Source organism: Osmerus eperlanus, chromosome 4 (genome assembly GCF_963692335.1).
Source record: "Osmerus eperlanus chromosome 4, fOsmEpe2.1, whole genome shotgun sequence".
Lineage (NCBI taxonomy): Eukaryota > Metazoa > Chordata > Actinopteri > Osmeriformes > Osmeridae > Osmerus > Osmerus eperlanus.
The window spans coordinates 16489641-16516128 of record NC_085021.1 but is presented as its reverse complement, the minus strand read 5'-3'; the positions used below and the strand labels follow the sequence as shown (position 1 = coordinate 16516128).

The following is a 26488-nucleotide window of genomic DNA, read 5'->3' as shown; positions in this document are numbered from 1 at the left end:
CCTCTGGAAAAAAATAAATAAGGAGCGAAGGGAGAAGGAGAAAAGGGAGAGGGCCTGGACACAGTAGCCCCCCCAACCCCTCTATTTTGAGGGAGGATGTGCATTTGGGGGAGATTGGGATCATGACAGAAGAAGGGGACAGGAGGACACAGTTTGATTGACTGCAGCTCCGGTATTGAGGCCAGAGGAGAATATATTCCTCCTCTTGCTTTCTCTGCCCACTGCCGACATGGCAGCAGCAGCAGGACTTGGAAGGAGAGGGAGTCGCACTCCGGAAAGAGCCACTGGGGACTTTGGCACGATGCAAGCACAACGTGGTTGTTCTGTCTCTCTCTCTCTCTCTTTTATTGTGACCTCCCTCTAACTCCTACCCCCCCAGCTCCCCCGCTGCCTTTGCCGCATCACTTTATCTCCTGTCCAACGAGCATCCCGACTTGCCAAATCCTGCTTCTTCACACCGAGGGACTTGGAATGGTCCCGGCATTACCCTCGGGGACATTCAGACCTCCTCGTCCCCAGTCAAAGGACAGCGGGAAGAAAGAGAGAGGAAAAGGGGGAGTATAAAAGAAAGTTGTGCAGAATCTGGCCCTATAGTTTCCCTGCCCTGCTTGGCGAAGAACAAAAATGCTCGGGTCCCCCATTTTTCATCCTTTTCTTTTCCTCCCTTTCATTCCCTCTATTCTGCTATCTCTGCAAAGAAACTCAAAAAGGAAGAGAGATATTGATGATTCATCCCCCCCCTTCTTTTAGAAAGAGTGAAAACAAGTGCCCCCCCCCGGTCGCCCCTGATCTTAAACTGGATTTTCCGCTTTGCCATTTGGGACGATTCTCTGTTTGTTGTTTACGCCCCACTTTGACGCAACACCCACTTTGACATTTTTCACAATCTAACCCCCTAACCCCCCCCCCCCCCCCCCCCCCCCGCCCCCCCCATCTGCCCCCCCCCCCCCCACCAAGCAGGATCCTGGGACCGAACTTTGCTCCCTGCCGATCCGACTTGGCTCCCTAACGAGGAGGCTTACACCTGCTTACAGGATTAAATTAATTAACACGAAACAGAGATGGGTGTGTGTGTGTGTGTGTGGGGGGGGGGGGTGTGGGGGGGTGTATGTAGGAGAAAGTACAGAAGGAGGCACAATGGAGGCAGGGTGAGGGACGAGCGTCCCTGATCCCTCTGGCACAGGCTGTACCCTCCTCCAGGGCCCGGATGCTGGGAGGGGGGATGCTTTTAGCGGAGGAAGCAAGGATGCCAAATAGTCAGAGGAGGTGGGGGGCACAAAAAGTCTCTACGTCTGTGTTTGGGTGTGCGAGGTCAGAGGTCAGTCTCCGAGAGAAAGAGAGAGAAAGGAGGAAGTGTTGTGGTGGATACGTCTGGGCACAGGCACTCCGTTGCTAGGCCGCTGTCCACTCAAACGGCTTTGAATCCGCTTGGTCACTGAAGGACAGCGACAAATGGAACAATTGTTCAACAAATGGCGTTTATTGGGCTTTTTATTTTTCTTTGAAACGATGGCTCAGACATGTATTCCAGAGGTCTTAGTTTGATTGTCTGTTGGTTGTCATTTCAGGACATCCAGTACAGAACCTCATAATCCAGCACTGTTTCCCCATACTGACAGGTAACATACACCTCATCTGGAGGGACATTCTTCCTCAGTGAGGTACCTGAGCCTTCTTTGGCAAGTTCTCCCTATCTGTCCCCTCCCTCCCTCCCTGCCCTCACTACCATGGTAATCGAGTGGCTGGAGTAAATCCATCATGCTAAACACTTACAGATGGGTTCCTGCCCTTGTCATGTTCACAGACTCAACGCTCCGTCTCTCTGTCTGTTTCCCTCTCTGCCCCCTCGCAGTTCCTCCGCTGTCTATCTAGTGAGTCATGATAAAACGATAGCAGGATAATCATTGAAACGCTACAGATTTTTGGTGTACTGGGTGGCGACCCTTTTTCCTCCTCGTTCTCTCTCTTTTACGTCTCCCCCCCCCCCCTCTAGTTATGAAGGCCTGTTCCTTCCTAGAATGTCCTGGCCCTGCCTCCCTCGCCCCCCTTTTTGTTCCCCTCCACCAGTTCTGTCTGAGAACAGTGACAACGGGGCCACTGACCTGTCACCCCCCATGAGAGAGAAGTGACCGTAGGAGTGCAAGAGGGGCCCAAGAGATTGACTGACCAAAGCCAAGGGGACAAAAAAAAGGGGGGGACAGGAGGAGGAGGTAGGGAAGGAGGGAAGGAGGGAGGGTGGGCCGGGGGGGGGCTGTGTCAGACGATGGGCTCGGTGAACAGTGTCCGTCATCAGAGCGGTTGAGGTAGTGAGGCTTGATGGGGAGACAGGTGGGTCGTTGGCCTTGTTGCAGAGAGACGGCCTCCAGACCTCCTTAGAACTTGACACGCGCACACGCTCGGCACACACACACACACACAGTGTTTTCAGAGAGGGCTTGAACAGAGCTGAGCTGGGTATTGCTGTGGGGAGCGGTACGGCGTGGGCCTGTTGCATGGCATTTGGTGCTCCAATCCCTCCGTTGACAGTGATTAGGCAGGACGCAGACAATGAGGGGGTCTGAGCCTCTTGAGCCTGCGCAATTCCCCCCCCCCTCACCTAACCCCCATAACTTCCCCACACTCCCCCTCTCTCCACAGTCTGCTCAGCTTAGCACATTCTTTACCCTTGCTTAACAAACAGCATGCTAAGCTAATTGCATCCCATTATTAGTGCCAACCCTTGATCTCTGCTATAATGGAATGATCTATGAAGTGTATTTCTGATTGTGGTAAATAGGATTTGCGGGTTGAGTTTTGCTTGGTGTTGAAAATAGACCTACCTGCAATGACTCAAAAGTGTGTTTGTGGGTGTGTATGTGTGCGACAGACTCCAGCTGTGTCAGCCTCTGACCTTGGGACACCTGTTGATAACACTTTCAGCAAACAGATGGACTGACAAACATGCAGGCAGGCAGACCAGTAGACAGATAGGACAGTAGATATGGATGTTTAGCTGACTCAGATATAGAGAGAATAAAAAAAAGAGGGCTCAGCTCAGAGAGGGGACACCAGCTCAGAGAGGGGACACCAGCTCAGAGAGGGGACACCAGCTCAGAGAGGGGACACCAGCTCAGAGAGGGGGACACCAGCTCAGAGAGGGGACACCAGCTCAGAGAGGGGACACCAGCTCAGAGAGGGGACACCAGCTGAGAGAGGAGACACCAGCTGGAGAGAGGAGACACCAGCTGAGAGAGGAGACACCAGCTCAGAGAGGGGACACCAGCTCAGAGAGGGGACACCAGCTCAGAGAGGGACACCAGCTCAGAGAGGGGACACCAGCTGAGAGAGGAGGACACCAGCTCAGGCTTTAATTGCAGCAGAAGGCCTTTTGATCCCCTCCCCCACCCGCCTTTTTTCAGAACAAAAAAAAGTGGAAGAATTTGAGTAAGAGGACTAGTCCCCAGAAAGAACCTTGATCCATCAGGTATTCATGCCATTGTCAGGGCTGTAGAACGCCTCTCTGTCAGGCCCTTCTTAGCCCAGCTCCCCATCCTGTGCTCCTGGTCGCCGCCCAGTCCTGCCCTGGCCTGGTCCCGCCCCAGCCCCAGCCCCACTCCCTCCACCTAATCTGCTCTCTGCTCCCCACCATCAATAGGACCCCAGCGCCATGTCAGGACGACCCACAGGCTGCCCATTCACTCTCCCCCGCGAACGCAATCAGTAGACAACCTTGGCAATAAGTCTCTCTCTCTGTTTCAAACACCGACACACACTCTTCCCCCCCTTCTACCCGTCCCTACCCTACCGGTGTTCGGAGAAAAAATAAAAAACACAACGAAAGACGGACGTCTACACAATGGGAATTTGCTCTGGCAAGATAATCATGCGCTCAAAATTAACTTCCATTCAGTGGACAGCGGCAGGAGAGAAAAAGAAGGAGGAGGAGTAAGAGGAGGAGGTGAGAGAAAGAAAAGAGGGGTGCGTCTGTGGGGCCAGAGGGGCCAGAGGGGGCCCAATCCCGGCGCTCTGAGGAGCCGGGACGGCCGTCGCTAAATGTCAAGCCGGATCATTTGAGGGGTTGTGATTAAGATCTTATCGAGGTGGGAAGTTAATGGAAAAGACTTCATAACCTTGTAGTCCTCTCTCCCCCCCTTTTCTCTCCTCATCTACAAATTCAGCTCCTCAAATTGGTCCCTCTCCCCACCTCCCTCCCTCCCTGTCTCCTCCTCCCTCTCCTATTCTTCCTCTCTCAAAGGGTGGTGACACATGCTCATAAGTGGGACATCCTACTGCTCGCATTGAGAGAGAGAGGGAAGACAATGAGCATCAAAGCGATTAGAAACTGCCCAGGTGATCCCCGCAGCTTCGGCCCCTCCTCCTTCCTGCCTCAGCTCTCTTATCAGGCTAATTGAAGACAAGCTCTTTTCAGACGGCCGGACAATAGGACCAACAGGAGAAGCATTTCCACTCAGGGGATAGACCCGGCGGGTAGCACAGAGAAAAGAGACTCCGACACCAGACTTCAGGCCCCCACCCCACCAGCCCTAAGCTCCTCTCTCTGATCCACTGAACACCATGCATCTCATTCAATGGCCTACTTGACATTGGGTGACCTCTGAACTCCCTAGTTTATAACCTGAAATGTTCTCTCCTTTCGAAGAGTTTTCAAGGGGCGTTCTTTCCTGTGGTCGGAGTGGTTTTAGCGGCGGTGAGGTCACTGCGTTGATCTCTGTGTTGAAGCTGATCAACTGTTAGGGGAACGAAAAAAAATGGAAAGAGAGAGAGAGAAGTGAGGAAAAGAAAGTTAGGGACAGAGAGTAAAGGTCTCTTGTTGGGTTCCTGCACTGCTCTCTGGCAGAAACAGAGTGGAGAGTTTCACACTACTCACCAGCACACATTCACACCCCAGGAGTTTTATCTAAGCTGTGCCACCCTTTTGCACCTGCTCTAACAGATTAACACCAAAACACACACAGGGAGTAAATATATTTGATAAACATCTTTAAGACTGTACATGTCTGAATGCGCACAGGCATCTTTTGATATCCACAAGACAATCAATAGAAAGAGTTTGATACAGTAGTGTGTCATTAGCATAATGCCCAAACATACCCCGCATCTTGCCTTAACAAGCCATCGCTTGTACAACACAAAGGCGTGTGTGTGTGGAGGTGTAGTTGGGAGATGGTGTCAGGGGCAGGATTGGAGCATCAGGTTAGAAGTGTCTTTGGCCTGGCCTCTGAGGAACGTCAGGTACGAGCAAACAGTGAAGCCTGCTAAACAAACAGTGAAGCCTGCTAAACAACCAGGGAAGGACAGGAGTGCAAGACTAATGGTGAGACCGACACAGCTTGCAAACACACCTCACACACACACACAGTCGCAACCCAGGGGGGAGGAGGCAAGAATGTGTCCTCCCTCCTTGGAGCTCAAAGAAAGAGGTGCGGAGGGGATATTTGTACAATAAAGAACAAAAGTGAAACAGTCCCTCTATCTCTTCCCAAAGGCACGTCTCTTTTGTCTTTGAACCCCATGTCAATATACAACGCCCTCTCTCCTCAGGCAGAAATTTGCCTAATGGTTACATTTAGGACAGGTGGGTTATGCTGGCCAGGCTTGTAATGTAGCAAAAGGAGTGGAGTGGCACATGCCCAGCCTGTACAGCAGAAGCCCTGCATTTGTTTATCACACAGCCAACAGCCACAGATGACTAATATTCAAATCCTATTTGTTCCGGACAACAATAATCCAAAAGCTCTCCATGGTTTATGATCTACTTGTCCAGACTACACTCTCTGTTTGCCTGCACATGCATCGGGGTTTGTGTGTGTGCATGTGCGTGTGTCTGCCTACATGCGCACATAAGCGCATGGGCGCCCTGACGGCATTGTGTGTTGTAGTCCTTGACAGAAGTGAATTAATCAGCCCCCCCCCTGGCCCATTTGTCTCTATTTGGGGGCTAATTGGAAAAGAAGCAGGTGTTAATAGAGCAAGGGAGAGAAGGGGTGGGGCTACTCTCCACGCTTCACCTTGTAATGGAATCCCAGGGACAACTTAACCAGACTTAATTAGACTTCTTCAGGCGCAAAGCAACTCTGTGCCTTTCACCCTCTCCCATCCTCATAGGTGAAGGCGAGAGAGAGAGAGAGAGAGAGAGAGAGAGAGAGAGAGAGAGAGAGAGAGCGAGAGAGAGAGAGAGGAGATGAAGAGAGAGGAGGAGAGAGGAGGGATGAGAGGGAGAGAGGGAGAGAGGGAGAGAGGGAGAGAGGAGAGAGAGAGAGAGAGAGAGAGAGAGAGAGAGAGAGAGAGGAGAGAGAGAGAGGAGAGAGAGAGAGAGAGAGAGAGAGAGAGAGAGAGAGAGAGAGAGAGTGAGTGAGTGAGTGAGTGAGTGAGTGAGTGGTGAGTGAGTGAGTGAGTGAGTGAGTGAGTGAGTGAGTGAGTGAGTGAGTGAGTGAGTGAGTGAGTGAGTGAGTGAGAGTGAGTGAGTGAGTGAGTGAGTGAGTGAGTGAGTGCCATAGCCATGAGAGATTGCTGGGTGTTGTTTAGTGCACGCGGCTGGTTCTTCTTCTGTGGTGACTGAGACGTGTGTAGAGCCCCTGTCTTAAAGTTTAGGCGCAGATATGTCTGCGCCTTTGTATCTCTCACACACACACACACACATATAAGGCTTTCAAAGCCTCCACGCCCTCCTTCATAAGTTGTTTACTTCCTGTTTTAAACGTACACTCTGTTTGTCTTCTGTTGTTTGAGATGCTCAATTAAGCATCTGTAACATGACGGCTAGTCACTAGTAGTTTGAGAAAAACGCTGCCATGTTTGGAAGGCCGAGCTCTTCTCCGGCGGCCTCGTTAACTCAGCGACGTACTTAGCCGACGTACTTAGCCGTCTAAGTGATGTCAGCAAGTTTTAATGGGGGCAGCTTTTCCCAATTACACAGAGAGAGGGGTGTACACTGTACACTGCTGTGTATGTGTGTGTTTGTGTTTGATGTGGTGTTTACTCAGGGGAGAGCTGTCTTCTGTGTGGTCTCTCTATTCAGTTATCCCCATGGATCTCTCTCTAGCTCTCTCTCTCTTTCTTTCTCTCTCTCTCTCTCTCTCACACAAACACCTTTTGTGGCAAAGGTTGTACATGTCTGTGTGTGTGTCAGAGAGAGAGTAAAGGGTGTGGCTAGAGAGTAGGTGGTCATACATTAAATGTGTGTGAATATTTGTACTGCTTCATCCAGACCATCCACTCTACACACACAGGCACACAAACAACAGCACAGCTATTTCTTCTGAACAATAAAAACATCTAATTCATTGATTCATTTGTACCCAAAAAAGTAAAAAACAAAACACAAGATAAAAGAGACAAACACACCGAACACTTCCGTACACACACACAAGCACACACACACACACACACACGCACACACACACGCACACAGGCCAGCTGATGCTGGCAGCCCTAGCTCTCCTCCAGCAGCTCTCTCCACATGAGAGGCAGCAGGCCCCCTGGTACCATCTGAACCACTGAGATCTCTCATTACTGTCAGCCAGCGGCTTGCTCTGAGTTATAGCTCTCCAAACCTTCCTCTCTCTCCTCCTGGCTCTCCCTCCCTTTTGCAGCCCGCCAGAACTCCTGCCAAAACAGCAAATACATGGTCGCTGACAGCCACCGCACTTATCCTGGACACAACAGATAAACAAACAAACAGACCAACAGACAGGCCCGGGCCAGCTCTTCATCTCCCAAAGCTAGGGTGGAGACGCTGAGGGAGACATTGTTCTGGCCTCCCAGGGGCGTGGTGGGGGTTCACAGATGACATCCATCCTGAGATGCCTCCTTGGGGGGCTCCACGTAGAGAGTTCCGTTTCAAAGTAGTGAGTGTGCTGGTCCCTCCTGGAGGTTGGGACACCATAGGGTCATGTCTCCAACCTGTGTGTGTATTTCTGGTTGTATGTCTGTGTGTTAAATTGTGTGTAAATGTGTCTGTGTGAACAGCCTGCCCTCCTGAACCTCTGACACCCCCTGACTCTGTGTTACACACTCACACACACACACACACACACACATCCTCTCGGAGGAGCCCAGTCGGTGGTGGGATGGCTGCAGGCGGGGAGGCTGCAGCGATTAGAGAGGGGCTATGTGTGTAATGGTTGCCATGTGCGGACCTCATCCCATCCACCATTACACAGACAGTTCTCTCTCTCTCTCAACCCCTCCATGATACCGTACACTTCCAAAAACATTAGCGCCTAATGCTTTAATGCCCACTCCCTCTGCCCGGGTTTGACTGGATAAATGGAAGGACTGGAGGAATGCGCTGGTGTTTACTTAGCATGTAGCAATGGCACAGGGTTTTGGCTTTTGTCTGATTCAAACATGATGCAGGCCAGTTATGCCTAGTTTCATGTTCCCGGAATCCATGTTTTAGACGACTGAGGCACCCAGGTGGGTGAATGAGAGACTTGCTGTTGTCCTGTCTGAGAGAATGGGCTTTACCTTTTTGTTTCATATCCAAGCTACTCAGTTCCATGAATCAAGGGAGGGAATGTAATCCACGGCCAACTTATTGATATACATCACTGTCTGTCATGCAAAGCCCCAGCTCATCCAAGTATTTACATAATAATGATACCAGGTAAAGCTAAATGGCTAACAAACGAGCCATGGCAAGTAGTATTTCTTCAGAGCTTGGCAGGTGTTTGTTCCAGTTGAAGGTTCGTGAAAAGCAGGTCATGACCTCAGGTCGAGCGTGTGTAACATGAGCTCTCCTCTATGTCAAAACTAGGCACCTGAAAAGTACGTGCCCCTTCTCCTTCCGCCCCTCCTCCTTCCGCCCCTCCTCCTGCCACACAAACAGAGCCTGCGTTCCATTGGATAAGAACAGCAGCCTTGTCCATACCTCTGGGCTTAGAGAGAATAAACACAACTGGCTAGGGCACAAAAACAAAGTGCTATTGCTCCCTAGATTCAAAATGTCAACATCTTAGAATCATACGGCGGAAAGAGGTCTCAATACGGGGTATTTACTATGTATATGAGGTGCCGTGAGATGGAGGTCATACTGTATGGCACTATCAGAGAGGAATGCAAAGTTCACCTCCAGTTGCACCCTCTCTTCCAATCAGCAAGAGCAACAGTTTCACACAGAGGGGTTTTAGGCCTTCCTCTCAGGTTTCTTAGAAAGCCCTGTTCCAAATCCAATCTGTACAGGAACAGCCCCTCTATTCTGACTACAGTCACTGGGGTCATGTGCATTCATATATATTTTTTTTTAATGCGTTGTTGGAACCAGGAAATTATCATGGAAAATAAAGCTCAATTTTTTTGTATGAATATTCACATGTACTTTTTGAAGGGTCTTTAGGCTGTGATCTAGCGTGCACATATTTACACATTTGAGTTGTAAAAAGCAACATACCAGGAACTTGAAGAAAAATGTTGGTTTCTGGCTGTGTGGGGTGGGGAGGATGCTAGGCTGTGTGGGGTGGGGAGGATGCTAGGCTGTGTGGGGTGGGGAGGATGCTAGGCTGTGTGGGGTGGGGAGGATGCTAGGCTGTGTGGGGTGGGGAGGATGCTAGGCTGTGTGGGGTGGGGAGTATGCTAGGCTGTGTGGGGTGGGGAGGATGCTAGGCTGTGTGGGGTGGGGAGGATGCTAGGCTGTGTGGGGTGGGGAGGATGCTAGGCTGTGTGGGGTGGGGAGGATGCTAGGCTGTGTGGGGTGGGGAGGATGCTAGGCTGTGTGGGGTGGGGAGGATGCTAGGCTGTGTGGGGTGGGGAGGATGCTAGGCTGTGTGGGGTGGGGAGGATGCTAGGCTGTGTGGGGTGGGGAGGATGCTAGGCTGTGTGGGGTGGGGAGGATGCTAGGCTGTGTGGGGTGGGGAGGATGCTAGGCTGTGTGGGGTGGGGAGGATGCTAGGCTGTGTGGGGTGGGGAGGATGCTAGGCTGTGTGGGGTGCCCCCCTCCTAACAGAGAGAAGGTGTGGATGTAAACTCACCCCTGTGTTGTATTAACACAGGCTTTGGCCTCTTTGTGTTTGCTCTCAGCCCGAGGGAAAGAAAAATAAACTTTTTCCTGTGCCCATTGACACAAGGGCATATTTATGCAGTCACTTAAACATGGTCTTTCAGCTCTCTGCCGCTGCAACACACCAGCTCAGTAATTGTTGCTCAGGCTTGTTTAGCTTGATTAGTAATTTGGGAAAAGCGACAATGGGACTGACGATATCTCGGCACTTAAACTCAATTAGCTAAAGCCAATGGAGGTCAATACAGATGTGGTGCTAAAGGCTGGGTTAGTTAGTCAATAGACTGACCCTCCCCATGCCTGTCTGAGGCTGGCCCACAAGTTTGTTTACATTACACTGACCATATATTCCCCTGGCCCGGCTGTAGCCGCGGGATAGCTAAAAGCTAACATGCTAACACGCTCAAGCCCCTTAACTCTCTTATCACTACTGTGGATGTGGTAGGAAAGCACCGAGCTGGGGAGTGTTTATTTACAGACTGACAAAGGGCAGCCTGTGAGTAGGACACAGAGGTTGAGGGAGGACGCTTTCAAAATGGAGAATGCAAGGCTGGCGGAATGATTTTGTGACTGGTTGTAAATAAATCTAATCATATTTTTGGCTACTAAGTCATAAATAAATACAAATTGTGTGTGAAGTGGTATTGGATAAGGAGCAACTAACAGTAGGCTATCCCCTTTTAAAACTAAAGGTTGCCTTGACTGCTGGTGGTCATGCTTTGTTGGAAAGGATAGCTCCAGTGTGTGACTGCAGGCCTCCACCTCAGCCTCTCCTCATACATCACTTAAGACTGTTAGGCCCTTCAGAGTGGTGGAAAATGAAACACACCAAATCAATACGTGGGGCTCTCTCTCTCCCTGCACCCTTCACGTTGGACTGTTTACCATGAGCCAAGTCATTAATGCCTAGCGCTCCGCCTTTCACTCAAATGAACAAGACAAGGTGCACAATCAACTGGTCTGCCAGTGCTGCCCTTCACACCAATTAACAACCTCTTTAATTATGGCCTGAGCTGTAATCAGAGCAGCTGATCAGGCCTCCCCTGTAAAAGGACCGACTGCTCTGTCCCACATACACACCCACACAATACAGCTCTCCAAAATCTAGTGTCATTTATCTCTCATCACGTAGCTCATTTACTCACACGGATAATGAACAATGTAATTAGTAAAGAAAACATCTCGGCTGTGTGTTTTCTGTTGAGGAGGCGCAGTAGAGCTGCCGCTAAGTCTCTCCCTCCCCTTAGACTTAGTTGGCCCAACCAGCCACTGCTAACGTATCTGGGCCCAAAATAACCCAAATACTTCTTTTGCATCACCAAGGCAGCCCAGGGCACAGCCACGGTCCAAAAACATGAAGCAAAAAGAAGAGAATGTCTATGGGCTTCGTCTGCCAACTGAAATTTGGCTTCTATTATTAGAAGGAAAGAACATTGAATATTTCACTCATAGCATGTATGGTAATGTCTTAACTTGTAATCTGCTGTTGACAATTCAAACCAAAGGAAATACTGGGGGTTTACAGAATGAATGATTAGTTGTTGATTCTAGCTTTACGATTAACGAAAGTCATTTTGTTTACCTTGTGTGTTGTATAAATCACAGTCTCCTCCCTGTCTCCTCCATTTTATTATAATCACAGTAGGCTTTGTTTCACTGTCCAATTCTCATTATGACAGATACACAGAGAATAGACTAACTCCCACCCAAACACATGCTCGGCATATCCACTGCTTAATGTGATATATATATATATATATATATATATATGATAAAAAAAAACAACAATGAACCAATCGCCACCCCCCAGGGCACTGTGGCCCAAAGGTCAGGATCAATATCAAAGGTCGTTTAGCTAAAAGGCAAATGGCTCCACAAGTCTCAAATGTCAGCTTTGAAATATGTGCTTGTTGTGAGCCATGCAGTATGTAAATGTGATGTAGGTGTGTGTTTATGTGTCTGTGTGTTTGTTTGCATGTTCTGTGGTCAGGTTAGGTGAGGTCTAGACTGTTCTTCTGAGATCTGCAGTAAGATGTAAAGTGGATTTTTATCTCTAAAACAACGTAACAAGCATGTAACCAATCTCTTTCTGTGCCTTAACATGTACTGTAGGATACATCAACTAGCTTGTAATGTCTCACTGCACAACTTTGCAGATCTCTTGGTTGAGTATAGACAAAGACAAATTGCTGTGTAAAAGCTAAAGAAAAATAAAGGCTACAACTTCTCTTTGAATGTTGATGTTGCCCTCCCTCCCTCCCTCCCTCCCTAGACTATTTTCTCTCTCTAGCCTGCTCCTCTCTTTCGTTCCCTCCATCTTCTTTTTCCCTCCTCCTCTGCATATTCCCTTCTGCTCGTTAGCAGAACTCACCTGCTGTTTCCAATCAGCTCTCTTTGTGTAGAGCAGCACAGTGCCAGCACACACCAGAGCGAGCACTCACACACGCGCACACACACACACACACACACACACTGGAGCGAACACATGCACACACACGCACGCACACATACACGCGCCCACACAAAGCAGTAGGAACCAGAGCCTGTGCATCTTTCCAGAGAGCGCCCCTCAAAGGTCAGAGGTTAGGGTCAACACTATCCAAGGGCCACCTCCTCCCCTTCCTGCTTCTCCTGATGATGATGAATGTTCCTCGGCTGCTTGCTAAAGAGCAAGTTGTGAGCAGTCAGTGATGCTGGGTAACATCATAGGCCCTGGACACACAAGCGCACACACATTTTTTCCACCGCTCAAGACTGATATCCCGATGAACTCATTAGCACAGATGAATGGAGCTGAAAGAAAGACCACTTCTTATCACTCAGAAGTGGTACGTTGTCCATGGTATCCCTGGAACACACCTGAACTGCTCTCACCAAGCTCGTCTGACAGAGACAGGGACACTAATCTGGCTCCTATAGCGGCTCCATTATGGCTATCTTTCAGAAATAGACCAGATAACTCCGGGTCCCATTGACCCGGCCTCCTGTTTGAATGAGGCTGCAGGTGCTGTCTAAGAGTCACCAGGGCTCTCAGGTGAGCTTCCTGTAACCCAAACTGCTTTCATCCCTCAGTGAGGGAATTAGTATGTACTTGCACCCTATGTCTGGGTGCATTGTCTGCCACGGTGTCTGGTGTCTGGATCGTCTTACAACGGTAAATAAGGAGACAAGCAAGCTGTCACTCAAGGCTTCGTAAACCCCTAGCACCAATCGTGTTTTCCCCTCCCCTACACTATTTAGTTTAGTGTATGCAATTATGCGATTAGACTGGTGTCTTCTTACACCCACTCCCAGGCAGACAGAGGTGTGTGTTTTGAGCTCTTTTTAAAGTGTGTGTAAGGTGTGTTTGTGGTGTAAATGACACCATGTGGATGCAGTGTGTCCCCACCGCCGTGTACATGATGCCACGCTTGAGAGATGGTACCCGTCGCATTCCTCTATGATAGGGGGACACTGTTTTCTTCACTTTCTTCACTTAATACACACTGTTTTACCCCCAACCATGGGGTAGTGTGTGAGGTTAGATCATGCGTGTGAGGCTCCCTAGAATTCTAGATACACCCCGGACCCACTGAATTCTCCGGGACAGAGAGAGACTCACCGATGATATTTGACCCCCCATGGCGTTTTAAAGGGTCTGTCTAATAGGCCAAAACGTTGACACCTCAGAACACCCAGAATTCCATAGGATCTGCTGGAGGATGGACCCAGCGTCTACCAGATCAAAGTAGCCATGACCTAATTAAAGTGGGCCGTATAACAGTCAAGCAATAAGAGTCTGCAGGGACGTGGTGATGGTTTGGGGACGTGGTGGAGATTGTGCGTAGGGGGTTTGGGGGGCTCACACAAATCTCAACTTAAACGTAAAGAGATTAGACAACTTTTGCAAGATATTAGCTGTTCAAAAATGAGAAAAATGTCCCTAAGCCTCTTGAGCGAGCGTCGGGTGCCGAGCGAAACAGGCAAGCCTTTTGTTTTCCCCCTCGAGGGGCTGTGGCGGTCGGGGATAGGGTGGGGGGTGGCAGAGGAAAGGGGGGGGGCGGGGTGCGAGCCCTCGGTGTGTGGGACGGGGGGACACCACTGATCCCGAGCCAGTAAACCCAATCAGCCAGGAGAATTAGCCAGAGGATTAGACCCCCCACCCCTGCGTGCCCCTGCTAGCTAGCTAGCTAGCTAGCTCTGCACTTGACAAAATACCAGGAAGGGAGAGAGAGAGAAAGAAAGAAAGAAAGAGAGAGAAAGGAGAAAGTTTGGCCACCCACGAGGTCAGCTGCAGCAGTGAAGAACCAGGGCTGGAAGATATGAAGGAAAACTTAGGCCTACAGAGAAAATGACTAAATGACAGGCTCCTCCAACTGTCTCACAACAGGGGGGGGATCTCCATCCAGCCCCTATCTAGTGACCTACGCTGTCTACAGCCCCCACCGCTAGAGACAGTGAGAGGGCTTCACTGAGTGGAACAACCTGTTGGTTGTCAAATGGTGGTATAGGGTTACGTGATGGTTTGTGTGTGTGTGTGTGTGTGTGTGTGTGTGTGTGTGTGTGTGTGTGTGTGTGTGTGTGTGTGCGTGCGTGCGTGCGTGTGTGTGTGTGTGAGTGGGTGAGAGAGAGATGGAGCAGGGGGGGGCTGTGAGATAACGAGCCATGGGAGCCCGGGTGTGTGACAAGGTCTGGCCGCTGTCATCGCTGACCGCTTGTTGTGTCTCTGAAATCTCCCCCTTCTCCCCCCTCCCTGCCATCCCCTGGCCCGCCCATGAAGAGACAGGTCTGGGTGCCCAGACAGGGCCATGTGAGGGAGTGTCATATGGAACAGATTTAGTCCCAAAGAGCCCCCCCCCCCCCCTACCCCCAACCTCACCTCGGTATCATCCTATCAAAGGAATGCTTCCCAGTCCGCAGTGAGCAGAGCAAAGCTGAGCAGATCACCCATACAAAGCTGCAGCCTCGTGTGTGCCAGGAGGAGACGGGACCTGGAGAGAGAGGGACCTGGAGAGAGAGGGACCTGGAGAGAGAGGGACCTGGAGAGAGAGGGGACCTGGAGAGAGAGGGACCTGGAGAGAGAGGGACCTGGAGAGAGAGGGACCTGGAGAGAGAGGGACCTGGAGAGAGAGGGACCTGGAGAGAGAGGGGACATGGAGAGAGAGGGACCTGGAGAGAGAGGGGACATGGAGAGAGAGGGGACATGGAGAGAGAGGGACCTGGAGAGAGAGGGGACATGGAGAGAGAGGGACCTGGAGAGAGAGGGACCTGGAGAGAGAGGGACCTGGAGAGAGAGGGGACATGGAGAGAGAGGGACCTGGAGAGAGAGGGACCTGGAGAGAGAGGGACCTGGAGAGAGAGGGACCTGGAGAGAGAGGGGACATGGAGAGAGAGGGACCTGGAGAGAGAGGGACCTGGAGAGAGAGGGGACATGGAGAGAGAGGGGACATGGAGAGAGAGGGACCTGGAGAGAGGGACCTGGAGAGAGAGGGGACATGGACAGAGATGGACCTGGAGAGAGAGGGACCTGGAGAGAGAGGGACCTGGAGAGAGAGGGGACCTGGAGAGAGAGGGGACATGGAGAGAGAGGGACCTGGAGAGAGAGGGACCTGGAGAGAGAAGGACCTGGAGAGAGAGGGACCTGGAGAGAGAGGGGACATGGAGAGAGAGGGACCTGGAGAGAGAGGGACCTGGAGAGAGAGGGACCTGGAGAGAGAGGGGACATGGAGAGAGAGGGACCTGGAGAGAGAGGGGACATGGAGAGAGAGGGACCTGGAGAGAGAGGGACCTGGAGAGAGAGGGACCTGGAGAGAGAGGGACCTGGAGAGAGAGGGGACATGGAGAGAGAGGGACCTGGAGAGAGAGGGACCTGGAGAGAGAGGGGACATGGAGAGAGAGGGGACCTGGAGAGAGAGGGACCTGGAGAGAGAGGGACCTGGATAGAGAGGGGACATGGAGAGAGAGGGACCTGGAGAGAGAGGGGACATGGAGAGAGAGGGGACATGGAGAGAGAGGGGACATGGAGAGAGAGGGGACATGGAGAGAGAGGGGACATGGAGAGAGAGGGGACATGGAGAGAGAGGGACCTGGAGAGAGAGGGACCTGGAGAGAGAGGGGACATGGAGAGAGAGGGACCTGGAGAGAGAGGGACCTGGAGAGAGAGGGGACATGGAGAGAGAGGGGACATGGAGAGAGAGGGACCTGGGGGGGAAGGAGGGGGCGGACGGAGAGGGGGGGAGAGAGAAGGGCAGGAGGAGAGTTACTCGGCCTTGACCTGGACGTACGACAAAGAGCTCTTCTGTGCTGTTATGTGATCAATAATAGCCAGGCCGACTGTCTATCAGGAAGTGATATTCACACTTCCCTTGAGTGTGGGCAGCTCTTGCGTCCCTGTGCTTGACCTCTGCTGCGACCTTCACTTCAGCTCATCGTCTCGCCGCACTTCCACTATCTCTGTCACATTGACACTCGCATTCTTTCACGTTAGCGCATCGCGGCGGCAGATATGACCGCTCACTTCAGCCCTCCAACACACACACGCGTGCACACACCACGTGCACGCACGCACACACACACATGCATATACACACTGTTAATTGATAACCAGGGTTTATGGCGACGGGGAGCTTCTAGTTTCACCAGCATGCTTCAGAGGACACATGAGATAATAATGTCTGCTCCTGGTGAGTTTCTGATGTTTATGGCGGTTGTTTAAGGGGGATTTGGGAGTCGTTGCTTGTTTTCATCACAGTGACTGGTGTTGGTGTAGGTTTAACATAGTTTTTTTGTTGTTTTCTGGGTGTCGGGAATGTATCTCTAAGATGAGACATCTCTGTCGGGTCTGTCAGCATCTTTTGTTGAAGTGTGGAACGCGAAGGGGAACTGTTGTATGTGTGGCTGTGAAAGATTGTTTAATGCCTTGCTCTGTACAATTGCAGGAACGAAGGGAAACAGTGATTTGCTGTGTTGTTAGTACAATACGTTTGACTAAAAGCAATTCATCATTCAAACCTTTTTGAAATCTGATGTTCTAAAATCAGTCTGGAGGCCTTCGTCCTCTCCTCAGCTTCCCAGTCAATATTAGTCAAGTTCAAATCACTTTAGTCTAGTCATCCATTACACCACCACTGGATCAATTCTAGTGTCATGATCTCACACACTGTGTGTCCGTGCCCTTTTGTAGATTCTGGGTGTTCGATGTTCTAGTGTGCCTGAAGAAACTGGTTTGTACAGACTCTACAGCCCGTTGCTTTGAGGGCATTTGTCACTCAGCGTCTTTAACGGTTTAGCTGGTGGATTTCCAATCATGTGTTCTCGCTGGTTAACCCTGGGTAAGTTGCTTGGTAACCTCCCATGTGTGGATGCCTCAGTGGGTCATCCATATTCCTGGATGTCATGGCCCCCTAACTGGGTCCATCCCTCATCCCTTCCCCTCCGTTTCTCCCTCTTCTCATCCGTCCATCCGTCTGACAGGCTGAGGTTGACCTCTCACCCCTTGCGGACATGTGAGAGCCGCCCCCCTTGTTACCCAGAAGCCCTGGCTGACTGGTGCCCGTGACCGGTGTCTAACAAAGCCTTTCTTTCTGATCTCACTAGACCAGGTCCACACTCCCTCTCTCCGGATGAGTTAGAACCCACAAAGTCATGGAGATTTATCACAGAAACAGCAAGGAGGACCTTCACACTCTCTCCAGTGTGAAAGTCAATGAGAAGAACAAACCAAGGAGGAGGGGAGAAACAGTGTTGATGTTCTTTCTCCTTTCTCTGTCGTCTCCACCCTCCCTTCCTCCCTCCCACCTGCCTCCCCCTCCCCCGTCCTTGTACCTTGATTCCTGTTTAATATCTAGACTGATGAGCCCAATTTGGGCTGCTTCTCGGACCTGACCGCTGTGATTAATGGGCCTGGTGAGGTGGCATCAGCACCGCCTCGTCCTCATCTCCCACACTTGTCACACACACACGTAGGCAGATACGTGCGCATTTGTGCACACACACATTGTGCACCCATTGCAGTCAGGCGAGGCTTGTAATTGATGACAGAGGTCTAGCCATTTGCAAACCAAATGCAGGGGAGAGAGACCGGGCAAACTCTGCCCCTAACACCTCTCTCTCTCTCCCTCTCTCCCTTTCTCTCTCTCTCTCTCTCTCTCTCTCTCTCTCTCTCTCTCTCTCTCTCTCTCTCTCTCTCTCTCTCTCTCTCTCTCTCTCTCTCTCTCTCTCTCTCTCTCTCTCTCTCTCTCTCTCACTCTCTCTCTCACTCTCTCTCTCACTCCCTCTCTCATATCAATATCTTCCTCTTTCTTTTATTTTTGCTTTTGCTCTCTCGGTTTCTCTCTTCCTCTCTCTCTTGTCTTTTAGTGTTGCTCTGTTGTTGCTGTCATTCTCTCTCTCCCTCTATATGTCTTTTTTTCTTTTCTGTTTCACTTATTTCATTAAGCGTTTGTCATGCAAATTGAGAATCCGGGGTCGGCTTTGTGACATCTTCTCCAACAGCACCATAAATATTAGATCAGGCGTAATGGAAATTGTCAAGCCGGTCTAATTGTGCCACATATTATCTGAAGCGAGATATCAAAGTCGGACATACCCTTTGATCTTCTTCTCTCTCTCTCTCTCTCTCTCTTCACTCTCTCTCTCTCTCTCTCTCTCTCTCTCTCTCTCTCTCTCTCTCTCTCTCTCTCTCTCTCTCTCTCTCTCTCTCTCTCTCTTTCTGTGTCTCCCTCTTTTTCCTTCTCTCTCCCCCTCTCCCTCTCTCTCTGTCTACCTTTGGTTGTCTCATCCTCTCTCGCCCCCTGACGTTGCTCCCTCGCTGCGTGTGAGTCTTTGCATGTGGTTCCTGGTGTTTTGTCATTCTCAGTCCCCATGCTTGCAGTGGTGACTCTGGTCACTGAAGTCTGTCTTTCCTGTGTGTCAGCCTCCTTCCTCCTCCGCCTCCCATACTCCTCTCCATTGTGTCCTCCTTTGGCTCCCTTTGCTGTTGTTTCCTGTTTGTGGAAATGCAAAGCTGTGGCTTGGAGTGAAAGAAGCACACACACACACACACACACATCGGCTGTTGTCGATGTAGTACTGTAGTTTTAGACATGGACATCCGTCATGAAAAGGCGTTAACACCCACTAAGGTAAACGTGTCGAGAATTGCCACGCTGTTGAAACCCCGATGCCATTGCATCACTGTAGCAGATTTACAACTGGCTTTTTCTGGTGAGTTCACTTGGTGTGAATGGGGAGAGCATCTGTTGTCCAGCAGAGTGTCTCCATGGTGTGTCTCTGGGAAAGCCTTGTGCCGCTCCAACACGTTGGACAGCAGGGGAAGCGGGATAGTCGTCTCCCCTCAGACTAAAGGACTGTGTTTGTTGTTGTTGTTTCATGCCGTGACTTCTAAAGGTCCACGGCGCAGAGTTGTTTTTTGCACCCCCGTTTGCGTTACCCCCCCCTGCCTCCGACTTCTCCATTTACTCAAAGACAAAACAAGCTAATTAGATCGGAAGCGCAGGCTATCAATGGGGAATCAGTATTCAAATCAAGCGTTGTCTAAACACAAAAACAGCAGGAAGCCAAACAGGCCCCAGTGCTGATGAATAGGAGTCTACAGGCCTGGCTTTGGCAGTCTGCTGCACTCTGTCTAGACCTGGCTCTGTCTACAGTATGCATGTGTGTATGTGTCTGTGTGTTTGTGCGTGTGTTCATGTGTTCATGTGTGTGTGTTTGCATGTGCACATGCTTGTACCAATTTCACAGAGGAACCATGGGAAATGCATAGTCTACCTTCGCTTTGTCATACAGCACTAGGATCTTGACCAATTGGGTGTCAAATGAAACTTTATTGGCCTGTTTTATGATCACATTGTGCCTCTTTTCTGGCACACTTCCCAAGCCATCATACTCATACTACAATGGGATAGGATGAGGCCTGTATAGTTAAACAGGCCTACTGTCCTGATTAAGGTCCAAAGGTGACAGTGGAGAGAGAAAGATGTTACTGCAGTAATCACAGTGTTAAAGTGAGTCTGCTAGCAGATTAAGTGTATGGTGTCAACAGCTATATTTAGCAGCAGAAGCAGCTTTGAAATTGAACAGGTGCACTGGAGGAAGAACTTCTAAGGAAGGAGGTCCATTGTGTGATTTGTCAAACATATTAGCTGTCTGTGTAGTGTTGTCCTTAGGTTATGTGTGTGGGTGTGTGTTTGTATGTGTGTTTGGGCGTGTGTTGACAATGTTTCAGTTTGTGTGCTACTTTCCATACCCTCCCTTTCTCTGCTCGACTGACACTTAACTGTCTCCCTATTTTCCTCCTTTTCCCCTCCCTCGCTCGCTCTCTCTCTCTCTCCCTCCACCACCAGTACACACACTTCCAATTCTTTCTGGGCGATGCCCACTGGCCTCTCTCCTGACCCCTGCACCTCTGGCCTAGAGAACTCTAGAACTCTCTACATCTTGACCAGGGTAGTTGGAGCCAGCAGGTCCCAGGACAGAGCCCCGGGGTCTTGAAGCAGACAGGCAGTAGTTGGAGCTTGCAGGGACAGCCAGCCAGGGCCCTTGTCTAGCTGGTGACTAATAGGGAGGAGAGCCTGGGCAGCGTCCTCTGTCCCTAGAGCCCTCCCCGCCCTCCACCAGCTACCAGCCAGCCTTATTTGGGATGACACACACACACACACATGCACTTTCTCTTCCAGCCCTAGATAACAGAGACAGAGGACAGGAGGAGGAGGAGGAGGAGGGGGGGGGAGGAGGTGAGCCTCCCATTAGAGCACAGGGAGGGCCACCTGAGCTAAAGACAGACATTTGTTCTCAAATCGACCTGCCGACCCCCGTCTAATTACCAGCCAATTATCTCCAAAATGGACGCAGTTCCCCCCGCCACTCTCCAAAGGGTGGGGGGGAATTGCTTTTTTCTCTATCTCTGGCTGCCTCGCTCGCTCACATCGCTGTCTGCTGGTGTCCGAACACACACTGCACCGCTCTCAGTAAGGTCAATGAGACACACACACACTCACTCACAAGCACATGCAGACATGGGCAAAGTGTGCTGTTATTTATTCACAGAGACAGGAGGGAGAGGGCATAAATCACACACGCACACACACCTGTACAGGGACACACAAACACACACGCTCTGGGACCTTACCCCTACACAGCATTGTGACTGTTAATTAATAGGAGCAGTTACAGAAGAATCAAACAGGGAGAGAGGATGTTGATATTGTGTTCATGTTATTCATCTCGAAAAGGAACACTCAGGGAACACAAAAGTCATAAGTACTATATAATCTCCTTTGTGTGGGTATGTGTGTGTGTGTGTGTTGGGGTGGTATTTATTTTGTGTGTATGCATGTGTGTGTGTATGTGTTTGTGTTTTACAGCTTAGCTTATCTAATTAGAAGTGAGTGTGTATGCTTGTGCAATGTCATGGTGCCATAATGTGACACTGCAGTCCTAGGGGAGGGGGTCCCTGGTGAGAAGTAGGGCACAAACAAACATGCACACGCGCATTCGCACACACAAATACACACACACACACAAACACCCACTCTGGACACTTGACACAGACTCACAATGGGCCTGACCACGTTCTCTCTGTCGCTCTCTCGCGTGCACACACACACACACACACGGAGTGGTGGTGGCACCAGTCAGTCTCTGCAGGGACGGCCAGAGGGGTCCACAGCGGTTGCAGCCGCGGAGAAGCGAGCAGTGCCCCTGTTCCCAGAATTCTTTGTGGCGGGCCCATTGTTTGCGTGGCTGTATACAGTATTGTGAGGCTTGTGATTGTGCGTCTCCGCTCTCAGCCCTCGCCTTCGGCTGCAGAGGAGAGCAAGGGGGAGGGGACGGGACCTGACGCATTGTCCCCCCCTCCTCCTCCTGCACTTGTTGCCCATTCTCCTGGTTTCCCCATCTGTTTCCCAGTCTTCCTTCCCCCTGCTCAACAAGATGGTTTCCTCCCCAGACCAGTCGTAGTGATACTGGTCCCGGGGAAGCTGCAGAGGAGGGGATGAAACGATCCCCGATATCATCTCTCTCAAGTGGCATTCGCCGGCATCTGGCACAATGGCTTTTCGCCGGCGACCCTGGACGTCAGTCCACTTTGATCTGATTATCTTACTGATGCATGAACATAGAACGTGTGTATGGGTGCTCTTATGTATCAGTGCAGGTTTTCTACGGAGCCCTACACTGATCCATATCTCACAAGACGTCTTGCTCCTTCAGGCCCAGGCTGGCTCCAGTGACTACAATTATTTGATGTTAAGTGGATTAGGGAGCCACATCCATTCTGACAGCGTGATGAAATGTGCTGGCTGAGGACTTCAGGCCACCTGAGGTGTGCCTGGGCCAGCTTGTCAGGTGAGGCCAGTCAGGACCAGCCTGTTAGAACCAGCCTGTTAGAACCAGCCTGTTAGAACCAGCCTGTCAGGAGCACAAGCAGGTGGACCAGATGGAGGGCGAGCAGAAGGGGCGGGGCTAAGGAGTCTGCAGAGGTTTGCCCTTATATACTGAAGCTCCTAGAATCGCAATTAAGATATTTTGTCACGTACAAATAATGAAATGGTCAGTCCTTACGTCTCCTCTTCTCTCTTCTCTCTTCTTTCTTTCTTTCTTTCTTTCGTTGTGGACCAGCATGATGTGATCTGTCAGGAGTGTGTGGGTTCAGTTCAGTGAGAACTGCATGTGTCTTCTCATCCATGTCTAGGACGTGTATTACAGTGGAGTACAGTGTTGCTGGAAGACCCACGTTTTACTGCATTCTCCCTCTCCCATTCCTCCCATTTTGTTTGACCAATGGTACTTTTATACTCTTACTTAACCAGATTTTCCCATTGAAATAAAATATTTATTACAGGGAGAAGCTGCTCCAAGGTAACTGAACATAGTTCTCCTGATATAAAAAAAATGAGTTGATATCAATTTTCCAAAGAAATGTCCTCCTTAACAAAATCCATTGCCAAGGCCTTTTTAGTGTTTCTGTGACAGATGCCCAGATTTACACAGCCCAGTCCAATGGGTACCATCCTACATCCATGCACTCACAACTCTCCAATGACACCCTAAATCTATTCATTCACAGTCCCCTCTCAACATAAAGGAAATAATTCACGAATGGCATTCATTAGATCTTCAGTAAACATTCTGTTCCAGAAGCAATCATTTTGACCCCAATTATCATCCCCAACACAGCTGTGTACACACTACATCTTGAATGTGGGCTCTTGTCCTTCTCTCTAGATAGTCATCATATCTGCTACTCCTCTACTTCATTTTTTTCACTGACTTGTTTTTATTCAACATTTTGAAGACATTTGTCTTTGTTTTTTAGTGCTGTGAATATTTGGAATGTAGCCCCATTTTCTATAATGGCTGTTGGTTTTGGTGTGAGTGTGGTGTTTTCTTACTGTCCCTGAACTTCTCTGACATGAAAAGTGTTCTGGCTGCAAACATTCTTGGGTAGAAAGTGTTATTCAGTATGTGTGTGTGTGTGTGTGTCTGAGGGAGAGAGAAGAGGAGGGAGAGTGAAAGACAGAAAAAGTAAGAATCCCTGGTCTTCAGGGTAGAGTGCAGTGATCTTGTAGTGATCTGTGGTTTCTCATCCCAGTTTCCCCCCAGGTGCATTAGACTCTATTGAGGAAGGGTTCCTGTTTCCTTTTCCAGCATTCATCCTTCTGTGCCTCTTTTCCGTTCCCGCTATGTATTTTTACCCTCTCTGTACGGTATGTCCATCCTTGCTATTTTCTTCTATTCTCTTTTTGCACCTGCCCGTACTGAATCCTTCTTTCCATTCATTCATTCATCCATCCATCCACTCATCCATCCATGTGTCCATCCATCCATCTGTCTGTCCATCCGCTCATCCATCCATCTACTTCCTAATCACTGCTTAACTCTCCTCCCTTTACCTCACTTTCTCCAACCCCCTATGTATTCTCTCCTCCTCCTCCTCCTCCCCTCCTATGCCTACAACCCCCAACCTTCCCTCCCTCCCTCCCTCCTTCCCTCCTTCCCCCAGCCCATGCTCCCAGTGTACTCACGCAGGTCAGCAGCGGTGCTAACACTTTTGTCAGTGTGATTAATAGCACAGTGGATTGCCGTTAATTCAGTGGCTAATGACTGGGAGCGGGGCGCGGGCTGGGAGTAATCGGGTGATGTATGTGGGGAGGCTGCACCCCGTGGCAGAGGTGAAAATCATTTCCCCCCAGTCAGATAGCTAGCGTTCGGCACCCTGCACACACACATACACACACACACACACACACTGCACTGTACACACGTGCACAGATACAGACACACAACACAACTCCAAACCTACTGGCTCTTTCTCACCCTGTTAATAAAAATGCTGCATTTTCTGTAGTTGCTGCCGGACTGTGTGGCTGGCAGGCTGTATGGCTTCCTGGCTGGCTGATTTCCTGACTGGTTGGCTGTTTGACTGCTGTCTGACTGTGTCACTGGCTGGCTGTTTGGCTGGGTTATTTCTGTCTGGCTGTGCTACTGGCTGCCTGGCTTCCCACTGACCTGCTAAATGAAACTGTGTGGTGAATGAGCACAGAGACTTGGGCTCTGGAGACGCTGGATGGCTCCTTCCTTTAACCTACTCTCTTCCTCTCTCACACACACACACACACAATCATAGGGATCTCTCATGCACCTTTATGGTTGGTGTCCATTCAGGAAATGGCATTGCATTATTATGTAAAATTCACACCTTTTGATTATACAGAATAGAACACAATTAAATAACTGACTTGATAAAAATGAATTGACTGAATTGAAAATGAATCAACCCCCCCGGTATTTGCCATACTGTAGCTTGTACACATGCCATAATGTAACATACAAAGCAATATTTTTCCAGGGCTGATTTTGAATTTGTATTTAATGAGTATTTTGAGGAATAATTGATTTCAGCCATCTAATCAAGTTGACCCTGTGTCCTAAACAATTGCAGTAATCTAAGGTCAACAGCATGTATGAGAGGACCTATTTTACAGGCAACTTCTGTTGTTACCAACAACAACAGTTGACCTCAGTGTCTCTAAGCAGGTGGATCAGTTGTTTAAAGACATGTAGACCTGCAGGAAAATGACCTGTCTGTGTGTGTGTGTGTGTGTGCTATCTCACACTGTTCACACTCCCGTTCACTGCACACACACTTTTCCCCCGTTCCTTCCCCTTTTCTATGCTCACGCCATGGTTACGTTGTCTGCTCTCTCTCTCTGTCTGTCTCTCTTTCCTCTCTCTCTCTCTCTCTCTCTCTCTCTCTCTCTCTCTCTCTCTCTCTCTCTCTCTCTCTCTCTCTCTCTCTCTCTCTCTCTCTCTCTCTCTCTCTCTCTCTCTCCTCTCTCTCTCCCCCTGGGTGATGTTTGCAACTCAATTTGGCAAATGTAAGTTGCTATTGATTATTATTAATATTTATCATGTTTGTGAAAATGTTTTTACCCAGTGCTATTAATCTGCTGTGTTAATAAATGTCTGAGCAAGCCAAGACTCTGGGCCCCTGGGGAGAGCCACTGACCAGAGGGGCAATATCCTGGCTGACAGCCGTGTAGACATTCACACACTCACTCACACACACACACACACACACACACACACACACACACACACACACACACACACACACACACACACACACACACACACACGCACACACACAGCATTTAAACACACAAACAATAAACATTCACGTTAAAAATATAAACACACACACACACGTACACACACACACACCTGCTCTCCACAGCAGGAGGTTGGACTCACTTCCATTTGCCTGGAAGCTTAAAGAGGTTTCAGTCCACACACACAGACGCACACACGCACATCAGGTTCTGCTCTAGGCTGCTCAGCACAAATGATATGTCAATATATCAACCCTGTGGTACAGGCACACACACACACACACACACACACACTCACAGACACACAAACATTTACTGAACACCAGTAAGTATTTGTGCTCTTTTCTATAATGCACAGGAGCCACACCCCACTGCATTTACAATGAGAATGGTAAAGAAAGAATATTATGTCATGACTGCTTTTAAACAAGCATGTCATTTTAATGTCCTCTATGTCTTCCTAAACATCTCTAAGGGAAGAGCAGCACTTTAAAACCATGGTCCTGCAGTACAAATGAAGCGGGTGTCCAGGACTACAAGTCTGACATCGACACAGAATACACGTGGGCGCGCATATACATGTGTGTAGAAATGGATGTCATGTGACCAAGCCTTTAACGATGTAACCAGTTTCAACAGGCATGACTGAGTGGAAGGTTCTTCTTTAACATGCACCAGGGCTAACCCAAGACCTTTTCCGGAGGCCTCGGGCCTCCATTGCACTCACCCCTCTCTGGAGAAGCAATATTGCTACTTAAAGTGTTGGAAATGTTCCCCACTGCTTTAACAAGGGGAAACAAGTGTGCATTTCTGGAGAGAGTCGTCTGTATTGTAGTTGACCGTTCTTCCCTCCACCCCTGCACCCCCCCAACCCTCCACCCCTGCACCCCCCCAACCCTCC

General features: G+C 49.8%; 1 protein-coding gene across 6 annotated transcripts in view; it reads left to right on the top strand.

Moving 5' to 3' along the window:
- Positions 1-26488, top strand: part of prdm16 (PR domain containing 16) — a 147157-nt gene that overhangs the window by 17594 nt on the left and 103075 nt on the right. For 5 of the 6 annotated variants that reach the window (XM_062459491.1, XM_062459489.1, XM_062459487.1 and 2 more), the window contains exon 1: positions 16548-16659. The exons of the other annotated variant lie outside the window; for it this stretch is intronic. In XM_062459491.1, coding sequence (XP_062315475.1) covers positions 16620-16659 — 40 coding nt within the window. In that variant the 5' untranslated portion in view covers positions 16548-16619. Of the gene's footprint in view, positions 1-16547; positions 16660-26488 lie in introns of those variants that run through there. 6 annotated transcript variants of the gene reach the window in all.